Consider the following 26,795-nt stretch of genomic DNA (forward strand, 5'->3'; position numbering starts at 1 on the left):
CCAGCGACTTTGTTGAGAGTGGACGGGTCCAACACCTCGGAGGTCAGCACAGCGAGGGGAGAGGATATGTTTGATAGTACATTTTTCAGCTCTCCCGCCAGCAGCACATCACCTGACCCTCCTGAGTCTAAAAAAGGACAATTAAGCCAGTTTATTTAACACATTTCACTGCAAGTTGAGTCAGAAAGATCTGATTTTTTTCATGGCTTATATTTGTAACATAGTAACCATCAGTTTGTTTACCAAAGCATGTTTTGGTTGTAGTTATATAATGCATATAAATTACAGCTAATGTGAAGTGCATCTCAGTAGTTTCATATTAAATTAACTGTGGGTAAAATTATGAAAATGGTGTCACTATCCAAATGTTTCCAAATCCAATTCTACAATACATGTGAAGATGTTTTGCTTTTGTAGAGCATCTGTCAACCTGTAAAAAATATCCTGTTATTTTTATTTATTAAAAGCATCTAAATCGGCTGTTCTGTAACTGGTTTGGTGAATTAATGTGGATGTTTTCAGAAAGGACTTGCATTTTGTTTTACATTACATAAAAAGTAAGGTCGATTCTTAAGCAGTTGCTTTGCTGAGTCGGCCCACTTGAGACCACAGTGACCCTTCTGCATGAGACAGTAAAAAATCCACAATCCTGAGATGGTTTCCTCCTTCCTTGGGAGAATGTGTGCTGTATTAAAGGCAATGGTTAAACATAAAAAAGCCTCTCTCAAAGATTTATGAATGAAAATCTCAGGCCTGAGCCTCACCTCGTAGCTCCGGGCAGAGAGTCCTGAGCTCTGCGCACAGCCAGCTGAGCAGCGGACAGGGAAGCTCGTCACATCTGCACCGGGAAAGGCAGCGGCTGCCCGGGTACCTGACCAGGAAGTAAGTGGAGGCGACAGGTGAGATTACCTATTCACCTGTCAGGCGTATCGGCAAGTGTCATTATACATCAAAAGCTCAAAAAGCAGGCAGAGAATAAGGTTTCTCTTCTCAAATTAAAGTTTCGTAACGACGAAAATCAAACATGTTACTCACCCCAGAGCTTTGATGGCTGAAACTGTCCCCGCGCTCCTCTCCACGAAGAAAAGATAAACATAAAAGTTATGGTAGTATTTACCATATTTTGGCACTGAACTGGGCTAGACTGCGAATAATTAGATATATTTTATTTTTATTATATTATTTACATATTTGGCTTTAATTTGTCTGTGTAGCCTTATAAACACTGCGATGTCCAATTCATGGCTTCTTGTTGTGAGATCCTTAAAGTACATTTTGAGTGAATGGTTTGTTTGGCAGTAGTAATGACTGAAAGTCCCCTAACACAGATCCTTTTGGTCAGATATTTAACTTTACTTTTTGTTGTGGTGATGATAATCATATGTTTGATAGCTTGACTCAAAGTACAGGGAGTCAAAATACGCTCACTTCCACTTCATTGCTTACACTTGTTCAACTTCTTGTTATCAAAAATATCTAATCACGCAGTCACATGGCAGCAACTCAGTGCATTTAGGCATGTAGACATGGTCAAGACGGCCTGCTGAAGTTCAAGCTGAATTTCAGAATGGGGAAAAGGGTGATTTTATATGACTTTAAACGTGGCGTGGTTGTTGGTGTCAAATGGGATGGTCTTGAGTTTTTTCAAAAACTGCTTGATGTCAGAGGCCAGAGCAGAATGAACCGAAGCTGCATTAAAGCTGAAAGGAAAAGTAACTCCAGTTACCACTCATCACAAGCAAGTATGCAGAAGAGCATACCACATACCATACATCAAACCTTGAAGCAGATGTGCTACAGCAACAGAAGACGGGTAGTTTCAGCATTCGGCATAAACTCCATGTATCCATCTTGACTGTTGTATCATTGGTTCAGTCTGCTGGTTGTGCAGTGATGTGGGACATAATTTCTTGGCACATTTTGGGCCAGCTGAGTGTTGTTTGCTTTTAACAGGACAACCTTGTTGAATCTATGCCACAAAAATGAAGGCAATTGTGAAAGCAAAGGGGCTCATATCCTATGCTAGCAAGGTGCATCTAATAAAGGGGCAGGTGTGTGTAAATGTGTTATGTAAAATTCAATCTCTATTTTGGCAGTGCAGTTTTGCATTTATTATATTACAAAACATCAGTGGTGGGAAATTTTAAGATGTCAGCCCAACCCGAGCCCTAACCCCAACCTGTCATCTCCACTGTGTATGATCAGATCATAACCTAACCTAGCATGGCTAACTTTAAGGCTGAACAGACGCTGACACTCTTGTGACGACTAAAATTCTCCCTCAGAATCCGATGGGTGCAGTGAACAAAAGCCACTACAGAACAAAAGTTATAATTTCATGTTCTGAAAGCGAGTTCAAAGACATGAACATAAATTGGGTGTTCCAAATTTGACCTCTGGGTGGCAGTGTTGCATCATGATTTGCTCAAGTTAAGGTTGTTCACCTGTGCAGAGGAAACCTGCAAAATGTTAAAATAGTCGATTTTTAATATTTGATGTATCAAATTTTAAGTATAACCATTTAGTCTTTTAGTCAGTTCACAATGGGCTTCGGTAACGCACTGGTCTGCCTTATCATGGTTATAACCTGAAAAAAATTATACATCAATTAGAGCGACGTGTCCTCACACCTGGTAACATTAAACACGCTGCCTGCTTCTGTTTACTGAGGGTAATTTAACTGTTTAAATAAAAAAAAAAATATTCAAGTAACGTTTAACATACTTTTAACACTACTGTAATACATTATTGTCAACATCCTGTTGAGTAAATCTTGTAATATCTTGATCTGTCCATTAAATTATCACTGTCTTATCTTAAGCAGGACTCTTTAGAAAATATGGTATAATATTAATGCTAAAAAAAAAAGTTTTATTTTTAAAGAGAAAACTTAACACAAAATAATTTCCATGGACATCTTTCTTTTCAAAAGAATTTCATTTGAATTAGTCTTCACTATCACAGGGGTTCTGTAAGCACAATACGAGCTCCATTCTTAACAAAAAGCTTTATTTTTGAGGGTAAATACTCAGATCGTTCTGCAGATTTAATGAATGCAACCTTGTAATGGATGCTAGTTGTGTAATGGTATACCACCCTATCCACGTTCTGCATTAGCCTTTTTGATGCAAAGGTGAGCTGTGTGTGAATAACAAACTTAAGGCCCTTAAGGGTTGGAGTGCATATAAGAAAGAAAGCTCCAGTCACATAATGAGTATGGCTTAATTGTCGGTCCTCACGGTCAGAGTTGTGATCTCATAGGTGGACAACAAAAACTCCAGCACTGAAACAACACCTCAAAGAATACCCCTAGGAGATAATGATGCTTTTTTTCAGAAATATACAGTATTTAAATGTGTAAGGAATGTAATGTGAAATTCATTGCGTATTATGAAATGCACTGAACCCCAGCCTGTCTTGTCTGCAACACCTTCATCCAAAAAAGGGGAAACTGACTTTGGCATATGGTTGAAATTTCTTAAAGAAATGACAGAAACAGATTATATTCATTTCATCTTTGTGAACTGACAAAATGTGTTGCCCCGTGATAGCTGGGTGCAGCCCAAACGGATGGCTGGACGGCTGACTTTTTGGTAACTTGGTAAGCTGGCTACAAGAGTTTGTACATCCAGGATTTACACTGATTTTCTTTGGAGTTGTGAGGTGGAACTCCCCTGGCTTGCTTTACTTTTGATACAACCACTAAAAAACAGAAAATGCAGTCTGTAGCTTTGATGAGTTTATATTTATCGGAAGGTGTATTTACTTGTGCGAGGAAGAATTTATATATTCATGTAAAAGAATAAAATTCAAATGTTGTCTGTTGATTGCCTAGCTGACACTGTACTTTTAAGCTGATACATCCTCTTTACTACTAGTATTTCCAGCTGATACAGTTGCAGCAGAATTTTAAATGCTATTTGGACACATGACAAAATCTTGAGCGGGCTGACAGCCATCCAGTTTCACCTCAGACAGAGGCAGCCAGATGGGGAGGGGGAAACAGGGGAGGGGGGTAGTGGTAGTGTTGTATTAAGTATCTGAAATGAAGACAAGTCAAGTAGTCACGAAATAACTGCTGGTGTGCTCATAAATGATAAATTAATCGCATAATGCATTAGCCAGACAGTCATAAATGCACTGTGAGTTCTAGCCTAATCCCAGTCCTATATGGCTGACAGTAAAGGTTAACTGGGAGGTGAAAGAGAAATGCAGGATATGGAAAAGAGGAAAATACAGCAGCCAAGACAGGAAAAAAAGGAGTGAAGTGAATTGGTAAAACGCTGGATTTCTTCAGGCTGAGGTTGGACATAGTGCAGCTTTAGGCAGTCTATAATTCTTGTCAAGTTCCCAGATTCAATAACAAGATAGCACTCTCTGGCATCCACAGGTTCCTCTATTCAAAACTATCTTGAGGACAGGAGAGAAAGAGACCATTTAAAGCCTTCAGGGAGACCAGTGAGATCCCATTTCTGCAGGCCAGGCTTTGCCCAAGTGTCTAATTCTAATTTCCTCTTTCACAGACTAAAGCAGTGTACGTCCATCTGCAGTTGCATAGCCCTATGGGAGAGATAGAGAAGAATAGTGAGTCTCGGAGTCTGGATCTGATGCTTGCATGTGTGTGAGAGGTGCTTTAAAAGCTGTGGATGTACGATGTGCAAGGGAGTGAGTGACTGGACTTTTGTAAGATTGAGAGAGTACGGGAAATGAGAGCTTTTGCCAGGAGAGGACAAGCTGATGGGGGATATACAACTGCTGAGAGAGGGAGAATTGTGGGGATATTAAGAAGTAGGTGGAAAGGCAAAAAATGGATGGAGATCAGAAACATTAAACATAAGGAGAGTTGACTGTTTTGGACATATTGTTGTCCAACTGGGGATAAGAAGTTAATATCAAGGGGAAATTCCACTGTATAACAAAAGTTAGACTTTTCTTTTTTTTTATTCTAAGCATATCACACCACTTAAAAAGATGTGAACCCAACAACACCATTTCCAAATGAAAAAACAGAGGACAGTGTCCTCTGTGTAATGCCTCAAAGAGATAAAACTTGGAGTTGCTTCAACAGTAAACTTTTTTGCACATGTACTGTTGCATATTTACGACTGCTCTGCTTGGTTCAGAGTAGGGTTGATGCCCAGGTATACAGTGACACGTGACGTTCTTTTAAGGCACTGTGAATTCGCCAGACAGTCTTTTACTCTGTACTGACACTGAGTTCAATTAGATGCCACACAGTATTTGATCTACATATGCTCGCAGTTTAATACGGAGTGCATCTGGATTTCAGAGATGTGGAAAAAGTAATGTGGTCACAAGAGTTATCCTTCACCCCTGAACAAGTAGTATACATGTGTGGAACAATGAAAGTCTGAATGCTTAGTCCAGCGAACATGCAAGTTATTCTGAGCGATCGTGTTCATCAGCATCAATATGCGACTATATCCGATACACATATTTAAAGTTCCGCTTTCTGTCATTTTATTCTAATTAACTATCCATATGTCTTATTCTGTAACTTTTAGGTTTTTACCCTAAAAACACAAGATTGTTTGAGTAACAGTATAAAGAATATAGGGCAGGTTAGTATAATTTTCTGGTGTTGTGACAGCACTTATCGGCATCAGCCCCAAAAATCCAGAATCCATATATATTCATAGGCCAGCAGCAGCAATCTGCACATTTACTCAGTATACTGACACAGCTGTGAGAAGATATATGGCATAAACATATAGCCCATTAAGAGTTTTATATGTTTCAAGACAGCAAGCACAAACGAGATTAATTTTTCAATTTTCCTCTTAACACTAGATATAAGAAGATGCACTTGTTGCTTTTCCACACTCTTGGCAATATTTGAATGTATCCTTAGCAATGAATTTGTAGGTACCACCCTCATGCCACTGCTTTTAGAAAACACGTAATGTCCTAAAATACCAACGTGACCGGCTAGTTTGTTAATACAGTTCAAGACAGGGACATCTGAAGAGCTGCAGCTTGATATTGTTTGCTGTTTGTGTTTTGTTAATTATTTAATTGATATAATTACTAAGGTAACTAATAATTGTTTCACCTCTACTGCAGATCAGACAGAGATGAGTCCTGACAGCTGGCACATGGAAGCCATGAGTTTTACCGTGCACGTGGATTTTATAGTGTTCCCTTACTGTACATGCTTTGGTAATAATTTACATCTCGCCATGTCTATCTTAACATCTGCCACCTGACTTTAGCGTGCTTTCATCTTTGTTCGTGCGCTGCTTGTTCATACACCGGCGATTTTACAAAGTCAGTCGCACACGTGAAACATCAGATTAAACATAGACTCCTAGATATTAGCTGACACTCCGTTTTTTTCATATGTTTTGTGCGCTTACTTTCTAGCTTTTCTTTGTGTTCTTTAAAAAATGAATAGTATTTATCCTGTCTTCTCCTTCTTTTATTCAGTGTGTGTGTGTGTGTGCGTGTGTCTGTTAGAGAAGAGTGTATGGTGCCTGGGGTGAAATCAGGCAGATAAAAGGCAGTGATGAGGTCTGGATCCTCAGCATCCTGACAGCTGTAGATTAAATTAAAGAACTTCTGACAAATCAAACAGATTCTCTCTCTATCTCTCCCTCTCTTTCTCTCCATCCCTCTCTTTCTCTCTCTTCACCCCTAGAGCCCTCATCAGGCAAGCTGGGTGCGGAACTTGAAACAAAATGGATTTCATCTTTAAGGGCTCGGGCAGGCTTTGAAACCGCACCAACTGCCGCCCCTACTTGTCCGTCTTTCTTTCTCTTTTGGATTTGTTGGCTTGCCTTTTTTTTTCCAGATACTTCAACAAACTTGAGCCATATTGTGACAGATAAAAGTGGAACATCAGTACTTCAAACCATGACAGTAATTGAGAGATGAAACGGGCACATTTTCCAGGTTCTGAGAGGCCCACTCCGATCCTCACATCAATCGCTCCCGCTCGGGATTCCAGGGAATGGTAGAGAGCAACGCTTGGCTCCCAGTGGATCTAAATGCTGCTGTAATAAGGTATTAATACTTTCTAATGTGGTCTATTGGCAGTTAGACCTGCTCTGATATAAAAAAAAATACATGTCAAATAGGCTTACTGCTGATCCTGGTAAAGCACATATACACACATTCATACGTAACTAAAAATGGCTACTGCCATCATGAAAAGGTGCATGTCACCCATATGGAAAAGATATATATAAATCTTATAAAGTTTGTATCTGTCTTGTGTGAAACTTGTATGAAAAGCATACAAGAGTGAAAACAGATATAAGATCCCTTGAAAAATTATATAATGAAACTTGTATGTTTTGGATACTTACTAAAACAATATATGAAAGTAATGAGAAAGTGGCCACTTTCATGAGTAAATCATATAAGTTTTTACTATTTCTTTTCCATATGGGCATTGTCTCATAGTATGTGGCCCGACAGAGCCCTTCCCAATTCCCTATGCAGGCCAGCATTCACACCATATTTACACTTTGTAGGTACGCCTTGCTATTACGGTGCTGGACTCCCTTTTGCCTGGAGAACTACTTTAATTCTTCAGATTCAACAATGTGCTGGAAACATTCCTCAGAACTCCTCAATATTCATTTTCTTCCTGCTGGAAGCAAAAGATGGGTAAACCAAGGCTGTAAAGTGATGGACATGGTCCTCAACAATACAGGTATTGGTGCCTAAAATATGCCAAGAAAATGTCCCTACACCGTTAAACTACAATTAACAGCATAAAGTATTTAAACAAGGCAGGATGGATCCATGCTTTCATGTTTTTGCGCCAAATTCTGACCTTTCCCAGCAGAAATCAAGATTCATCAGACAAACATCGTTTTTGTCTTTTATTAACGAGCAGCTGAACAGGTATATGCTTTCATCGCTTAAAAGTGCACCATATCAGATTGATAAACTTCTTAAAGCTAAAACTGAGTATTACGTCACGTTATTCGGATTCTCACACATTTATACTGTTAAGCATCAGTGTAATTTGTGATTTTATTATTATCATCATTATTATTATTATTATTATTCTTTCTGAAGAGACTATTGGTCTAGGAAATGGCTTTTTCATGTAGGGGGATGTTGATTTTATACCCATGTCAGTAGTAAACTAGTAAAGTGTAACTTACGATGCCAGACAGTGACTAATAAGTAAGGCTTTTAACCTTACGCAGATTTATAACCATCAAAGGCGTTATCTTTGATAAAGTATTTTAATTGTAACAGTGTTCGTCAAACAGTTATTACACTTCACATGTTAGCAGAAATGGAGAAAATCTGTAGTTAATGTTAACTTTACACAGCATTATGGAAGACAGAATGAATTTAAAACTATTTTTCTTTTATAGTTTTTTTGGATAATGAGCAGAGATAAAAGGCCTAACACAGTCGCAATCAGCTTCTGATTGCTTTCTCGACTATTTTGCTTACAGTTATGTTCTGTACAGTTCCAGTTTCATCTCATCACCAATATAAAAACAGAAGAGATTACCAGCAGTATGTCGGTGCTATAAGTTGCTGATCTAAACCCTTTTTTCATATCTGCACTCTAACCAAGTAAAGGATAAAGAAGTTCCTGGAAATCCTAACTTGAAAGAGTAAATATATCTCGCTGTATTGTTTAATCTGTTTATTAGAAATTATAAAACAACTTTGAAATTCATTGCTTTCACTCACAAAAAGTGCTATTAGATAAATTGTAGCTCAAACAAGAATTAGACACCCTAATATTTGAGAAATTGTCCGGTCACTAGAGAGCAGTATTGGATATGGATGAAAGGGACGATTGTAAGTGTGTGTGTGGTAGAAACAGATAGAGCATGCAAAAGAGTTCTTTGGACTTAATAAGCCCAAGCTTAAGCAGCTGGCCAAACAGACTGAGCAGGGGATCAGGCAGGAGCAGTGTGTGTGTGTGCGTGCGTGCATGTGCGGGAGAGTGGGGAGTGGTGCAGACTGCTAAAGAGAGGCCTTCTTCTCACCCGACTCCTCAGCCCTGCTGCTCAAACCAACAGAATTAATAGGCTCATTTGCCAAGAAAAACACTCTAATCAGTGGGTTTCCTCTCATTAAAAGTTAATTAGTTTGACACGAGTTTCCTGCAGAAGAAAGTATTGGCCACTTACAACTCATTAGAGCTGAAGCAAAACATCACAGTGAGGAAAGCTGGAGGAGAGGGGAGAAAGGAGGAATGGGGCACACGCACTCATGTTCATACACTCTAACATGCAGTGCACTCTGTGAGACTCACGCTAGCTGGCACATCTACAGACATGTGCATTACTTTGTTATTGCAAAATGTTAGTGACATGTGTAAACATGCATGCCAGCACAGTTATACATGCGCACACACATACGGTAAGTGCTTACATACACATGTGGACACAGATACACGGTACTGTAAACTCATTTCTGTTATGGCATCAGTAACAGCAAGAAACACTTATCCTGGGAACTATAAAGCTGGAGTCTTTCTCCACACTCATCTCATACAGACATAATTCAACATGCACGTGATGTAAGTATTCTGTATATAAAACATACAGAGTATATGAACTTTTTTGTATACATATTTATATATATTATATTGAAAATGTTTGAGTTATATAGCTTATATAACACCTCAGGTGCTAAATGTGTTCCATCTGATCATTTCATTTGCTTTGCGTGCGTGTGCGTGCACGCTTGCAAGTGTGCGTGTCTGTTCTTTTGTAAAGACAGAATCTAACTCTGATTAAATATTAAAGTTTCTGACCAATTAATAAAATATTTGTCACTTTAAAACTGACATAAATACATATGAGTGAATATGTATCAATTGAAATGTCTTGAAATTGAATGTATATTTTACACATTTACATTAAACTTCATTAAAAAAAAAAAACTTTATAAAACTTTTCCATAAAAATGTTTCATCACTAGTCATGCTAATGCTCAGCTGAAAACTTTGATGGATGCTTTTGAACCCCTAAAGCGCCACCACAGATGTGTTTGCTGACAGCAATGAAAGCATTTAAACTGGTACAATGGAAATCATTTATGTATGCCCAAAGGGTTAAACAGTTAAATCTAATGAATAGTTTCATTTTCAGTGTGATATTTTGGAAAGTTTTTGGGAAAGAAAAAAAAAAAGCTTGTTGAAATTTTGCTATTCCACAGTAATTGTGTGGTGCTGCTACTTTGCGGCACTTTAACTGTTCTGTTCTGTAAAACAAAAACAGGTGTGGTTAGCTTCTCAGCACTCACTTCAATATGTCAGTCAGCACATTTACTAAATGAAATTACAAGACTCACACTGGAGACAGAGAGGCCAGAAGTCATAAAGAACAAAGACACAAAAGTATCTGCTCTGAGAGAGTCAGAGATCACTGTGGCTCTCTTAGACCAAAACAGTATCTTCCACTTTAGTGTTATGTATTAATGAAATTACATGTGGTGATTTGTAGCCTCCTTGATTGATTATTGGGCTGTGACATCCCACACTGTTAAATAAAGTTAGACACACACATATGCTCCCACACCCTCCCCCTGTTTCCTCTTTCGCTCCATCTTTCCACTGCTCTCCAGTCTCACTGATCTGTCCAGTCTGCTCAGACTTCCTCTTGTTAATGAATCATGAAGTTTGACTTTTACTCCTTAATAAGCGGTGTTTTGCAGAGAGCGAAGGGAAAGCGCAGAGTTTGTTTTCGTTTAATTAGTCAGGCAGGTTCCCTGGGCATGGCGCTCAGTGAGTGAGAAGGCCAGGGCCCATGGAGCAGCATCAGACGAGGAAGTGCTGAGAGGCAGTCCGTGCTGCCAGGTGGCCGTAAGACGAATGTGTGCAGGCAAGGACTAAGACGGGGCAGGAAACATAGAGGCACAGTGCTGCAAACTGAAGAACAATGATAGGAAATGTCCTGGAGAAAACACACCAGCCCATGGTGAAAGAGGGCTGGAAAGGAGGAGGGAAAGAAAGACGAGGGGTAACAAGAGGAGGGAAATGTCCGACAGAGATTAAAGAAAGGAAATCAAAAAGAAAGAATTTGGAAATAATAATGAGAAAGGTATGAGTATGAGTGGAGGATACATGTGTTAAATATACAGTGACTGTAGTATCCTGACGTAATTTTACTTGTTTACTTGAGTTACGTGTAATTTCCTTAAATTTCATGGGTTCTTCTGACAGCTATAGCAACAAGTTCCTTTTCTGATTTAAAAAAAATGCCTGAAATATATTCTTTTTTTGTGAGGTTAACTTTGAAGAACACAAAGTCACAGAGTCTCAGAATGGAGGAGTTGCATTTTACATTCCCTCTCTAAGTATAAACTGCTACACAAAAGAGCAATGAGCTGCAGACAGAAAGCCGTGGTACAAATACATATTTTGACAAAAGAGCGAGCAATGGGCTGCAGAAAGAAATCTATGGTGTAAATACATCTTTTTTATTGCCCCATGTCCAACCAAGCTAAGAAGTTAGTTATCAAACACTGCTGTAGTTGACGTTAAAAGAAGTGCATTTGTTCTTTAAGCTATCAGACTATTTTTATATATGTTTCTATTCTCATTTAGTTAATCTTAGTACTACTTCCACTATTTTGTCTTTGAAGAGCAGCAGAACGTCTGGCAATAATGTTATTCGCGCATGCTGCATCTGTGTGTAAATATCAAAAACCAAAGTAAGATAATAGTGTCATCTCGCGCATCGCAATGTGACAAATAGCAGCGCAGTATCAGAAAGGGTCAACAGTTTGCGGTGGCAAATTACAGCGTGACAGATCTTGAGCACTTTGACTTGTTGAAATCCGATACACATCAGAGGACAATAATGGGTTGTTTATGCCAGGCCCTGAGGCAATTTGTTGCACTCCAATATCGCTATAATCAATTCAAAGTAATCCTCAGACCAGCATTATGATTTTTATTTGGTAAGTCTCATTGCCACTGTGTGTACGTGTCCCTGTTTTACGTCTGTCTTTGTGTGTCAACTAAGGACAATTTGGCCAGTCCTCACTTTTGGACAGACCCACAAAAGGCAGTTTTGGTTCAGCTTAGTTGTGTCGATTCACGGCAACAGCTGCCTTTATATTGCAAGGTAAACGCCTGGCGGTATTAAAAGAAAAACACTAAAAAGGCTTCGTTTTAAGCTTAGAATTAGCTTTAGAGGCTAGCAGTAGGTATTTAGTTGTGATGGGTCGCCTTCGGTAAAGGGGCTTGGGAACGGTTGTGTCTGTGAGTGTCCTCACAAACATAGAATTAAAAATATGTTTGTGTTCACGCCATAGACCTGTGGGCTCAGAGGTATTAGACACTCATCAGAGTGAACCTTTGTAGAGTCAATATTAGAGGCTTCACCTCAGAGCCTGACCTTTACAGGCTGTTTCCCTCTCTACAACACACCTCAATATTTCCTACACACTTTCACACAAACAAACACACACAAAAACCATACACCCCCTGATCAATCTTCCCGGCCTCTGCGACAGGAAAGCACAAAGCCAATCACATCAACACAGTCGGGATGCCTCGCTCACCCTCTGACGAAATGTCACTGGAGAGGCTGTGTCAGGAGACCGTGGGCCTGTTGAATGTCTGTGAGACAGCAGAAAATCCTGAGGACTCTGGTTGCTGGTGAATAGAAGTGTTCATATGGCTCGTGTATTGTATCTTGTAGCAAGAAAGTTAAGTTCTGTGACTGACTTGTGCTCTGACCCTTTAATTTAGAAACAGATGATGGACTAACCTTATTACCAGCTGGTATTTCAGCAACTTTTGTATAATGGAGCAAATGACTTGAGCTTTGTGTATTGAGATCACCTGATGGGCCAGGAAGATAATGCCATTATGCCATTCTTCAGTAAAAGGGCACCAGCTGATAGGCTGTTTTGGAGGGACTCAACTAACACAACACAATAAAGCTATATTATACTTTCATTAATTCATCACAAAATCAATTTGCATTCTGCACACTTGGGTCCTACCCTGAATGATTATGCTTCACATGCACTAATTAAACAATGAGTAATCATCCCTTTTCACTGTATATTACAAAAAAAAGGACTGCAGCCAATAAAATACACCATGGAGCCCAGCCAATGCTGGGTAGAGTGTATATTATTGCCTTACCTGATTACATTGTGTTTTCGTGTGAAGTGGGATGCCAAGATGAGGCTTCAGAGCACATCTGAGTCTCACGTCCTAAAGACAGCCTTCTGCTTTCCCTTGCCAAGCTCACCCGGACTGCTTCACCTGTACTCGTGACCCAGTGGTGCGGTGCAGCTCTGTATGTGTAGAGCTGTTGGCTGAATCAAAGAAAAGTGGTGTGCAACACTGCAAGTAAGGAGAAGGTTAGGAAGGTACAGGACATACTCTCACAGTGTGAGAGAAGCACAGCTGTGCCAAATATTGGTTCTGTGGTGAGCTTCAGGTCCAATGCCGAACCTGCGCAGTGAAGACATACAGAACAGATGTCACACATCAGGAAGAAACAAGTATTATATGTCAGTGCTTTATATGTGATCGTTGTGATGTGATTTGTTTTAGCCCTTTAGGAACGTAACGTAATTTTGATGTAATGTGTTGTTTCATCTGTTAAAATTAATGCTAATTCAACAAAATCCTGACAAAATAAATCTTTAATCACTTTTAATCAGAAAAAGATCTCTATGGGAAAGACATGCAATTTTCATTATTTTAGCATGGGTAGATAACATTTTATTGTTAAGAGACAAAAGTGGAAGTTGTATAAATATGGATCAGAGCAGACATCGGGCGATTTCCAGGATGCCATTAAAGACTGCAGGAAAGCTTAATCTGTACTACAAACATGTGTCATATTTAAAGCTTAATTTTTAAGACTGACCAAAACGCTTTAAGCTACACTCATACAGCATGTTATTCTGCACACTCGAGCAATGTATCTACGTCACATCTGTGTCTTTTGCATGTTCTCCCTGTGCCTGTACCGGCTTCCTACCACAGTACAAACTCCACACAGTGTGGTTCGAACAAAGAGCCTGCCTGCTGTGCTGTGATAGTGTTAACCACAGTACCACCCTGTCACCCATACATACCGACTATAGATTTATACTGTAATTCTATTGTAAATTCAGATTAGCATAAGGTTTCCTTTTGTGCCTGTTTTTAGTATTAGAGAATAACAAAGACTAAAGCCTGTATAGTATATTTATAGATGACAGCAATCCTTTTTGACAGCAAGCATATGACTTGTCATAGCAGGAAAAGCAGTGTTGCTAACAACATCAGAAATAGTCATAGTTCCCAGTAAGTCATATCAGTGTGACAGTGAGCAATCACACACAGTACCAGGACCATAAAACTGAAGCCGTTTATAGGAATTCCGATGTTATTAATATTGCCGTTACACCTACGCTTTGCTTTTCGTAGAGATTATTTTTTTTAATGTTTACAGCACTGATGATAGTTTTAAAGGTCGGTGCTATCATAGTGAAATTTAGCGGCATCATTTAGTATTAACAGCTATTAAAAAGTATAGCCTATTAAATCCTTTCACGCGAGTCTTGCCAAAGGCTTCTTTTGCCATTCAGAAGTCATTATAGACGTCATTCATTGTGTTTATTCTTATCACTGTGTGTTTTAGTTTAGTTTTTATTCTTCTTGTTACAGGAACCATCTTCCAGAATGTGTGTCTGTTAAGAGACTGACCTACAGAAATATTGAAAAACTATTTGTGAATTAATAAAATTATGAATTCAAAGTGAATTATCAATGTAAATAACTGATAAAGAATAAAGTTCTTACTTTGAATACTACGGCATTTTCTTTCCCAGATGTAATCGCAAATGAAGAAAGTGCAATATGTGTAGTGAGGGAAATATTGTTAAACTAATCTGTGTATCGAGAACTGCACCCACAATTGGTTTGGCTGAGAATAGCTCTGAGGGCTGTGGATCAATGCTGGCTGGAAGCACCTACATTTCAGACATCAGAAACATTTGCATTGTTTGATTGTGGATAAACCAAGTTTAGACATAAGAGTATTAGCCCAAAGGTTCGCTCTGTGCTTTGTGTTTTTTAAATATATATATATATATACATATATATTTATTTATTTTTTAGTTGTTGGTTAGGGCAAAGTGAGGTTATATTCGAAGAGACTGATATCCTCTATTTACAGAATGAATTATATTAACCAAACAAGAGGTCACTGGCTGTGGCTAGCATGTTGGGGCTAAGGGAGTGTCTGGAGTTGAACAACATCAGCGTAACCTCTGCTTTAACCCCACATATGAGCACTATTGATTCATTCACTTTGAAGAGGTCCTTGAAATTGTTTCGATGAGGAACTGTTGTGGCAGTCTTTTGGGGCGTCTAAGGCACCGGTCCAAATGAGAATGTCTCCAAGCTGGAGACAGATAGACAGACAAAATCACAAAGGCCGCGAAGACAGACAGACGTACATAGGCGAAAAAAATGAAAAAAGGGAGAAAAAGAGTAAAAGAGCTATAAAAAAAAAGAGGAGAACTCCTTGTTTCAGAACCAATGACTTTCCTGCTGATAGAAAGTGATGGCTGAGCTGTTGCAATATCCATGTCTCTGACAGAACTCAGAGCGTATCAGGCTTATTGCATTACCTGAAAAAAGGGAAAGGGTAGAAATAATCAAAAATGCATCAGAAATAATGCACTTTTCAGACTCTATCCATCATTGTTTCGGCACCCTCGATCCTTTACGAGAAGTGAGTGAGCGGAGGGAGGGGGCGAGGCGCTTGCTCTCGCTCCCACAGCCAAGGAGGAGGATGGGTAATTAAATTGTGTGTCGCTCTCTAAGAACTAAAATGAATGAAATAGATGAATGCTATTGCATTATGCCACAATCGTGACCTGCAGAAAACTAATGGCAGAATAATAGTTTTAGGTCCTGGCGCTGTTTCTCTGATGCAGACAGCCACTTGAGTGAATATGCAACCGTACTTGCAGGCAAAATAGTTTGTCCTACACCTTCACTCTGTAATAGTCCGCCTGTCTTTCTGTCTGTAGCGTGTGTCATCTCGAAGTCTGTTAGGCTGTTTGTCGGTATAGATTTACAGTATTGGTTCATAGCTGTCTCTTCATCCATCCATCCGCTCACCTTTCTCTCCTAAGCTGTCACGCTCACCTCAACCTATTCACCAGACCAACAAGGAGTCCAAAGCGGTTAAACCGATGCAGCTTTTCTCTCTTTTATTTTTTCTTTTTTTTTTGCTTTGTTTTTGAAGCGAGCAGCCAAACCAGTGGTCTTTTTCTTTGTTCAACATGCCTGCCATAGACGGGGGTCTTGCTTTGTAGTTTGACTGTAAAGAGCTGGGAAAACTGTTCTGAAATCCTGAGCAAAAAGGAGTGTAAATAAAAGATCAAACCAGGCCTCTGAGCAGAACCAGCGGCCTGGTACTCAGCGCAATAACTCACCAAGCGTCGCCACGCATTAACTTGACGCGCTCAACCGAAGTGGGGAGAGGTAGCCAGGAGCTTTTTCCCAGCTGCTCTCTATACTGTACAAACACCTGAGGACATACAGCATTTTTTGCTGTAAAGAAATACAGTTTATTGATGCTTTGAAGTCTTATATGTTGCTTGTTGTGGCTTGGGCCTTTTTTCTGTCTTTGTTACACAAACAGAAAGAAACTGCATAGTCTGCACACTCATCAAAACTGTTTTATGTTTGAAGCAGGATTTAAATTATTCTCCAAAACCTTTGATAACATTTGATGAGTGATTGCAGAAAATTCTGCACTAATCTATGAAGCTCTAATAGCCAAACTAGGATGGAGTTTTATTTAAAAATGCACACGATACTCTCTCCGAGATGCATTTGCTCACCTCAAATGGCGCCCGGCCAGAAGATGGCAGCACCCAGCTACACTTTGGCCTCCTCTGATCTCAGCGTTGTGTCAGTTGGTCTGCACATGGATACGTTACGTCCAATGATGGATAAAGATGTTTCGTGGCTGCTGCTCTCGCTACACAGCGTAGGTCGCTGGGCCTGATTCAGGTCCTGGTCCTCCTCGCTGTTCCCCGCATTCGAAACATGCTGAACCAGTTAACCGCGGCATTCCTGGAACGACTCACAAATCAACAGCTGATCAACAGAATCACTCATGACACATCCTGGCAGTGAATACTAAACATAACTTAACAAATAGCTGTCTGGGGAAATGAATGAGAAGATGCCAGCCATCTCGGAATACACAAGTAGACAAATATACACAAACCTCTTAAATGACTGCTCAAACTTCGCAATAGCCTTGAAGTAAAAGTTGTTGTCCTATTGTTAGATATAGACAGCCTAGGTTTATTTCTGTTTGTATATGCTGGAGGGGATTGTAGCTCTGCTCCTGTTGGCCCTGTTATTTGATTTCCTCTTTTACAAAGGCCACAGTCAGAGCTCATGTCAAAAGAATGCATGCAATAACAAAACAAGCTTGACTGATAAATACCCGCTTTTCACAGCATGTGTGTGTTTAAATGTGTTTGTGTGCGTCTTCGGGGCTGTGCTGGTAGTGATCTTCCTAGAGTGCGTCTGACAGAAACAGTCTTACACACAAAACCAAAGCAGCCCGAGACTCTTCCAACCCTCTAATGATGTTTAATGATACTTATCAGTGATGGAACACACACACGCACACACACACCCTTCAAACCCCTCCAGGAGCAGCAGCACCTTGCCGACTGTGGAATTACAGGCAGGCGATAATCAGGTCAGCCCGCAGGTCCTCGGGGACTGAGGTGTTCATAAACATTCCTGCTGCTCTTTTGTGTTACTTCCTGCGGTAAAACAGCGAGGCGCTCCAGTCGAGCCGACACAGGCTAGCTAGCGCGTCGGTTCGCCCCTGGGTGCACCATCCCTGTCTCTATGTGCAGGGAGCCACACACACACACACCTTCTCTGGGATATTAAAACACACTCAGGCTTCATGTAGACATATCATCAGAATATTAACTACCTTATTAGCATAAAAAACCCTCCCAGTCATCTACATCTGATTTGACATTTGGCATTGAAATCAGTACCTCGACTTAAAATAATATCTAACAGCATTATACATTTCTTTTAAAGACCGAACAAATGTGTGTGTGTGTGTGTGTGTGCGTGCGTGTGAGCATGTGTGTGATATTACTTGAGGTTGATACTCGGAGCCAACTACCTCCTCCTCCACGTACAAACCTTCTACAAACAAAGACTAAAGAACACAAAGGCGTGGGTTCAGTGCATGCCTCTTTTTTCAAGGATGTCAGCCTCTGCTTTTCAAAGATTTGACTCTTGCTCTGCAGTCAAATAAAAACCTTTTGGTAAATTGATTAGCCTCTCCAAAACTTTTCAGGTTTTTGATGCAACTCAATGTGAAATGTTCAATATTCCACTCGCTCACAGTGGAAAGTTCACAAACATGTCTTTTTGTCTCTCTCTTTCCCTCTTTTCTTTTCCAGTCAGTGACCTGGGGCCTTTTGCTAAAGCAGGTGCAGAGAGGGCTGCTGACTTTTCCTGCTGGGGTCTTTTACTATTGAGGAAAAAAATGCCTGTGTGACAGCTCCAACTATGTGTTCTGTCTTGGGAATTTAACTTTTTGGAACTTGTTACAGTTGTGCATTTAGCATCAAATCGTTTTCTAGAAGGTGGGGACGCTGCCAGAAAAAAAAGAGAGAGGAAGAAATCCTAAGAGTAAAATTAGGGAGAGTAAAACATTTATTTCTGCTTAGTTTTATAGTTTTCTCCAGTCCCGTGCAGCCAGTTGGAGTTCAGATCTTCTCATTCTTTATTTTACTTTGGCGTGGACATTCAGCTCGCTTGAGATCCTGCTGCAGTCAGTGGCTTGATAACTACTTATGGGACGATATGAAAAGGGAGACCCTAAAGTAAGGCTAATGTAAATCTTGGCAAGTGAGTGATTTTTGCTTTAAGAAGATTTGAAAGTAGGAAAAGGCCATCATTCTGAATTTTTGGGGCCATTAACAGTGAAAAACTGACTGCTGTTAACATCACATTCAGGTTTGGAGTGTTGAACTTTGAATATTAATTAAACTAGTTTCTTTAATCAGACTGTACTAACCGACTCTAATCAGGTATTGAGTTATAATCTAAGCTTTGTGAACAGCATGCACTTTGTAAAGGACAGAGACAGACTTCACTGCTTTTTAGGTGGACCAGCAGCTTCATGCACGCTTGTAGCCCATTTTTTGTCATTCACCATATAAGACACTTATAGTGACCATTACACGAAGGCCAGTCTTGGACAATGAGGTTTTAGTTTGGTTTATTTGTGGTTGTTGTTAGTGGTGTGTTACGAAACAAGCCATTCAAAGTGAATGTTCGGGAGACTTACACAACAGTGAGGATGAAGGTTTTCATGCCCCTCCAAATTAAAAGCCAGCCAACAGTCTAAAGAGAAATTGTGCGGTGACAGCCGTCTACTTGTTAGTAGAGATGGCACGATACCACTTTTTTATGTCCGATACCGATACCGATATCATAAATTTGGATATCTGCCGATACCGATATGAATCCGATATAGTGTTTTTTAATCAATAAAACGTTTTTTTAATATCTTGCTGCATTTTGTATAAGTTTATACTCATGTTTAAATAAATAACAACACTAAAGCTATTCTATTATACCTGTATGTAAAAATACACTGCGCCCAAAATATTTCATAGTTCAGCAACACTGATCAATCTAATAAACTTAAACCTACTCCATCCTCCCTATTCTGGTATTTTAAAGAGTACTTAGCAGAAATATTAAGCAACCTAACTAATAGGGTTGCAAACTCCCAGCAAAAAGAAATAGGGAACCACCCTCCACCTCATGATGCTGAATCGATGTAATCGAATTTAATTTGATGCAGGGGGAAAAATGCACAGAAATTAATTATTTTTCAAGAATAATTAAATAGATTCAACATCTTTCTTCAACAGAATTGCAGAATTCACAGATGGTACTTTCCCAAAGGAAAAAGTAGTATAGCTTACTAGGGTATATTAGACTTAACAGTTACTATATACAGTAATGGACTTCTATATATTTTACATCAGATTAAAACTTTGGGTGTAAGAGTCAGATAATTATTTATTAAAAGCTAGACATTTTAAATGAGAATAAGAAAGAAAAGTATGTCTTTGTGCCCCCTTTTCCCTGTTCATGTCCTATCGGCCCCCCTGGCTACACTTTGCTAGATCCGCCCCTGCACAGTTACCAGCCGTCAGCTACATAGAAAAGGATCCTGGTGTAGAAAGTAATATTAAATAAATTCTAACAACAGCTTATCAAGCTTTAAACGTTCTGCTGTTGTTCAGCCGCTGGTTTCCTCTTTCTGGTGCAAAGTGGGCCAAAAACAAACAAGAGAGACGGACTCGCGACAGAAAAGCCGATCAGCTGATCATTAAGCAGTTTCATGATTGAAGTAGCAGCCGGAGAGAGAGAGAGAGGCAGTCGCTCCATATATCTGTTGTTAAGTTTAACGTGGGAATGCTTTACAGACATTCAGAGATGAACTTACACACTTGCTTTACTTCTCTCTGGGATAACTTCCTCGGAGATGAAATGCTGGTGAGGCTACAAATACACACAACCGCTCTATCACGTGATGCATACTGCTGCAACGTGCTACGGTTATGAGCCGAGTTACGCCGTGTAGCAAGTTTTGTGGGGTGCTTTTTTGATATTTAATGGATCGGATTACATTTTTTATTTCTCGCCGATATCCGATCCAGTAATTTAGGTCAGTATCGGACCGATACCGATACGTAATATCGGATAGGTCCATCTCTACTTGTTAGTACAGGAAATACGCATTTAAGTGCATTTACAGTCTCTCTTTGCTTACTGTGTTCATGAAATTATTCAGCATAGTATTTTTTCAGTTGTTAATGAAGCCATAATGTTGTTTAAGTTTGCGCAACTTACAGTGCAGAAAAGCTTTTTCAAGCAAATTTCTGGGCATAAACATTAGACCTTTATTTATTTATTTATTTATTTTGGCTGATAATTGCAGACATGCAGCTGTTATATCCCAGTAACTTATTAAATTACAGTTTTAACTCTCTCCCTAATCATTTAAGCAGACCTTTCAAAAGTAACTGCCCAAATAAATGTCCAGAGGCATTGCTAAGATGGCTGCAGAGTGGCAAGACTTGCTTCTAGAAGGGTTTGGCATAACTGACCCCCACAGATGTATGATTTTCCTGTTGTAAGGGAGGCTTAGATTTATCTGTAGGCCCACTAGCGTCCACATAACTTGAACAATATCCTTAACAATGGGGAGACTAACAGGGTACCACCAAACCAGAAACTGGGAAAAGAAACAAAGCACTCTCTACAGCTGTTTTAAACCATGTCAAAGTTGTTCTGTGGATTTTTACTTTAGAAAATATTCCACTTCACTCTGGTTTCCTCATTTTCCTGTCCTTTGTCCTGCATGTTTTGACCCTGATTCTTTGCCCTCATTGACCTGTCCTTCCCCTTAGTGAGCCAGCTCATATCCAGATACTGTCCAGACCTTGAAAGCAGCTCGGCTCATCGTCTCACCCCTCCTCACTGTCAACAAGTCTCCAGCAAAGCTATGTAAACAGCTCAGCCACAGCACAGGGCCCAATGTCAGAGTCTGATTACCCCAAAACAGCCCCAAATCAAATGGAAGTATGAAATAAATCACAAGTGATTAGCTCTGCTTCAAGGGTAGGCATTTGGCCATTGTGGCCAATTCTGTGGGTCAGGTTTAATGCATCAAAATAAACAAGTCAGACCAGCTTTGTTTGTTGTGTGTGCCAGACTACACAAGCTATTTTTTCTTTCTTTCTTTCTTTGTATTTTGCTATTTTGATGATGAATCAAAAAGGCGGGATAAGCCAAGTTTGACGAAGAGGCAGTGGTGAAAGATCTATTCAGTTACTTATTCAGTTGCTTATATAAAAGTATCAGTAGCACAAGGTACAAATGCTGCAATACAAATAACACGGTTGTCACCTAAATGTATTTCACATTCCGTTTTGATGCTGTAGCATTAACAGTGCATAATTCTCCATGGAGTTATTATGCAGTAGTTTAGAATATAAAGACACCTAACAAGGCATTCTTAGGTACATTATTAGTTGACAAACCAATAATCAGAAAAATGAAAGACAATGAAAAAAGGAAATGGGGGTAGGAAAAAGAAGCCAGGGCTATAGAAAGTACCAAACAATGGGCCAAACAAGTAAGATTGGGGTCTAAATCTGATTTAACCTACTGTCTATGTGGGACCGAGGCAGTGGTTAGGGTGTTAACATGATGCCGTAAGTGTGATAGCCGTGTAATAGCATGTCATTAAACTGTTATGGTTACACAGCTCAGTGGAACAGAACAGTGGGTGTAAAACCTTGAACAAGGCAAGGCTCTTCAAGCTTCAGCCAAAGCAACGATCTATAGGGCAGAGGGGAATGTGCAAGTGTGTGTGTGTGTGTGTGCGCGCGCCTCATCTCATCACAGCACACAGTCTGATTTGTGTATTCAACCTTACAGTTTAAATAAGCACAGAGTACATATGCCACCTTTCAAGTATTTGATCAAATTCCAATATATCTAAGTTGAGCAGAGTTATGGCCCGCTACCCAAAGAAAATACACTGATAAACTGCGTTTCAGCTTGAAGCATTAACACGAAAGTTAAACCAGGAGAGAAAGGGAAGGAGAGAGAGAGGCATGGCAGCTGTAATGAGGGGAATTACTGATTGGCCTCTGCTTATTTGTTTTTGTGGGTTATTTTCTTGCTGTAGCTGAATGTTTACTGCCATGACTCAAGCTGCTTTTATTGTTTTACCTCAAATGACCACCGAAAACACGAAGACATGCACAAATTGTTGACTGAACCTAGTATGTATAACAAAAGTCTAGCATCCTGATTTGAAGAGTGTTTATAGAGCGTGACCTTGCAGGCCTCGTTCTCATCTCTATCCAAATGCGGTTACACCTCTCTCCCTGCTGCCAGAATCTGTCTCCTTCTGTCTACTTCGCTCCTTGTCACAGCTGGCGTACAAACCCTTAAAAAAAAACATCTAAATTAAAAATCTCTGCCCTGACCAATGTTATTACAATCTTTAACATGCCAGTAAACATTGATGAAGGAGAGCAGTAATGTGACCTGCATGTGGATTTATACAGCCCTGTGAAGGCTGGCTGGCTGCTGGGTGGGTGGGTTGTTGGTGCAAAGAAACTAGTCTGTTGTCAGCCTCAACACAGGCCCTCTGATCTCTCTCTCTCTCTCTCTCTCTCTCTCTCTCTCTTTCTAACAAACCCTTTCATTTCCTTTCGGGAAAATCTGTTCTTCATAATATCACACACACAGACCTGGAGTGGGAAAGTGGGAAGACGCCAAGGAGAAGCAAAGGGAGTCAAATTTAGGAAAATGTCCAGACAAAAAAAACTTGGTTCCTACCATATTTCCAGTCCATGTGGACATGGCTGACTTCCAGTGAGGGGGACTGACTGTGTGTATTGGTCAAAGATATAATTGAAAGTTCGCTCTGACTGTTGACGGAGCAATGCCAAACAGTCCAGGCAAAGATGGGATTATGCATACAGAAGCTGCAGGGTATGGATGAGCTCTGTCCTGCACCGCCACAACCACAAGACCTGCAGTGAAAAAATGCCGAATATTTGACATAAAATGGACTTATGACTTATTGTCATTTCGCCATGGTACTGTGGTATTTTTAAATTATGAGAAATTATCCAATATGTGCCTAAAAAGTTAGACACGTGTATTTTGCCATTATATCATTATTACAGAATTAGGGATACATGTTGCTGTGGATCAGCTGATCAGGATCAGTGGAAAGTATTGCTGGCTTGTTGCTTGCCTTTTCCTATCTGCAAAAAACATTGTCTATTTTTTCAGTTGTGTGAGGAAGAACTAAAAGAATTTTATTTTTTTTACATTAAAGGTTTTTTGTTTTTTTTTATTTCCCTGCTCAAAAAGGGAGACTAAATAAAAAATGATTAGTACCTGGTTTTGAACAGATGTCCACGCAACATCTTCTCCGTGTACGCAGACTAGTATTACCAGAGCCTGTTTTTATTTAAATAAAAAAACAAAAACAAAACAAGGAGCACTTTTAACCTGCGTACAGTTTTGTACATCTAAATTTCATTTTGTCTGCGCCTAGTGAATTTAGCATATTGGGCTCTTAGAATTGTCGCCTGTCTGTCTGCGATGTCAGCATCATAACTCAGGAATGCTGTTGTTTGTATTAGAATTCAACTAGTTCAGTAGGATTAAGGCATGAGGTTGCAACTTTGCAATGTCACTGAGGTGAAGTTTTTTTTCTTCTCGTTTTTTTTTATCCAGAAACTTTTTTGTAAGCAATCCTTAAACACAAATTTTCTCTTGCTAGAAACTCTTAATGAGGACATCCAAGTGTCACGGTAATGTCTGTGATGTTGGTTCAGCCTTCATTTTCCATCATCCAATCCACCCAATAAACACTGGTCCAGTATTCCTTTCCCCTATAGCTCTGGGGTTTTTTAGTAACTCATTTTTTGTGTCTACAGTTTGGTACAGAGCTGGTTGCGTACCACAGGTTTATTCAATACATAACGACAAACTGAGACACTGAAGAACCACAACATCTGTGAGGTCAAACCAAATCAGTAAACATCTAGCCACCACTAACAGCTCCTTTGACATGACACTTTGGTCCTTTGGTTTATTAGTTATTTGGAAATATTACTAAGTATATCTTTAAACAAATATGAACTGCTGTAGGGGGAAAGACTCATGAGCAGAATGTATCCGCTGAAAGAAGGAGGCAGGATTAATGATAAAATGAATGACAAGTCTTGTAATGGCGGGAGGCAGTAGAAATTCAGTATAGAGACCAACATTCAGCTTGACCCTCACTGATCTCTGCTGTCTATAGCACTCAGAGCTGAAGAAAGCTGATTCACTTTCAAAAAACACATCACTTGTCAAAAGCAGCCGTCAGACACTAAGGCAGGAAGGCACTTCAATTAGAAGATACAAAAGTAAGCCCCCTATCCTGGATGTGACGTTTCTGTTGATCTGGCATTTTTCCCCAAAAAGAGCACAGAGACAAAAGAGGCTAAAAGAAACAACATAAGAGGAGGAAAGGGAGACATGGGGATAAAAGAACATGCTAGGAAGGGTTTTCTTCATTTTTTTAACCCATTACTTACAGCATTCATACACTGCAACACACAAAACAAGATATTCTCGCACACTCTCCCAACTCTTGACATTCTGACACATGGTCAGCATTTTATGTATTTTAACACATGGGGTTTTACACAATTTAGTGTTGCTGGAGCTTATTCTGCAAGGTGAAACCGGCCACAAAAAGTATATGGTGCTACACCAAAAACCTCCTTGCAGTTGCTGCTGCTGCCTCTAGTTTGTATGGAAGGCTCCAACTTATCTGCAAAAACTTGCCAACTACGCGAAAACGTGAAGTCACGAAAGTGCGACACAAACCTAAAACTTAGACCAATTACCCTCAATGTAAATGTGGCATTTATTTTGAAACATATAGTGTACAACTTTTATTTTGAAGAAACATCTTCTCCATTTCCAGTTTGTGTCACAATTTTTCAAGTTTCACTACCGCTCAGTCAGTAGTTAGAAAGTGTTTGCAGATAAGTCTCCATCTTACATACAAACTACAGGCTACTTTAGTATTCTGCTAGACACCAAAGGAATCACAAGATAGCACTACCCTCTTTCACCTGGTGACAGCCAGCACTTCCTGAAAACAGGAAGTGTGGCTTCCCAACCAGGGAATACACATTTTTCCCTTGTCCTGGTGGTTGCCTGGTGGTTGCCAGGTGGTTGCCAACTAGTCTCTAGGCCAGTGTGACTGGGACATTAGTACAAGATCATGATTTCATGGTTTATTGTACACTCTTTTCACAAGGCTAACCACCACTCCATTCGCAGCACTTGTCTCGGTTTCCTGCCACTGTGTTGCACCCTGTGACAGAGACTACACCACGAGAGCACATTTGGCTACAATACCCTGGCATCTATCTACTATGAAGAACCTTTTGAAGTCTGTCACATAGCACATTAAAATATGACACTGTATACGAGTTTAGAGTGTTAAAATGTGAGACTAATGAGTCCTAACCAAGCGTAACCATATGAGAGGCTGGAAGTGAGAATGGATTACTGCAGCACTTAGCACACCCTTCCATTTTCATGCTAGTTCATGCCAGGTGAATATAAACATCAACTTTCAAGAGCTTAAAGTCTACCTAAAGTGGGTAATCCATCAGAGTGAATTTATTTTACACTTTCATCTGTTAGAGTTTTATCTTGATCACAGATTTTCGAATAGATGAGGGGTCTTTTGAAGGGTCAGTCAAATCTGAAAAACAGCAGTTAAACACTGAATAATGTGAATATGCGTAGATCTCAAAGGCCACAATACTAAAAGCTAATGTTAATTTTAAAGTGTAGAGTATGCAAACTCATTTTCATACTATAGTGAATTTCAATGGTATGTTTTTCAAAAATGGTCATTACTTAAGGCAACAGACTTGATTTTATCGTTGCTGAGTTAGTACATGAAAATGTAATGGTATGGTCTTTTTAAGCAGTGGAACCATTTAAAGTTCAAGACAAAAAGCAAAACAATCCATTCAGAGAGAATAATCTAATTTGGTTTCATTGTTCAATCCCATTTCCTTTTTTCTTCCATATATCTTCCCCTGCATCCCTTATGTCCTTTCTCCAAACCTAATCTCTCCTCCTCCTTTCTTACTCTTCCCATTCCTTTAGTTTATGTAATTTTCACTGCCCTCCCATT

General features: G+C 39.7%; 1 protein-coding gene across 1 annotated transcript in view; it reads right to left on the reverse strand.

The window, feature by feature from the left end:
- LOC146373778 (protein FAM98C-like) overlaps positions 1 to 26,795 on the reverse strand; it is a 75,158-nt gene that overhangs the window by 7,693 nt on the left and 40,670 nt on the right. The window contains exons 2-7 of the mRNA XM_084950143.1: positions 13,352 to 13,423; positions 13,218 to 13,284; positions 13,109 to 13,166; positions 1,036 to 1,073; positions 765 to 871; positions 2 to 127 (exon numbers count right to left, since the gene is read on the reverse strand). Coding sequence (XP_084806269.1) covers positions 2 to 127; positions 765 to 871; positions 1,036 to 1,073; positions 13,109 to 13,166; positions 13,218 to 13,284; positions 13,352 to 13,423 — 468 coding nt within the window. The remainder of the gene's footprint in view (position 1; positions 128 to 764; positions 872 to 1,035; positions 1,074 to 13,108; positions 13,167 to 13,217; positions 13,285 to 13,351; positions 13,424 to 26,795) is intronic.

Source organism: Perissodus microlepis, chromosome 14 (genome assembly GCF_051167445.1).
Source record: "Perissodus microlepis isolate ML-2025 ecotype Zambia chromosome 14, ASM5116744v1, whole genome shotgun sequence".
Taxonomy (NCBI): domain Eukaryota; kingdom Metazoa; phylum Chordata; class Actinopteri; order Cichliformes; family Cichlidae; genus Perissodus; species Perissodus microlepis.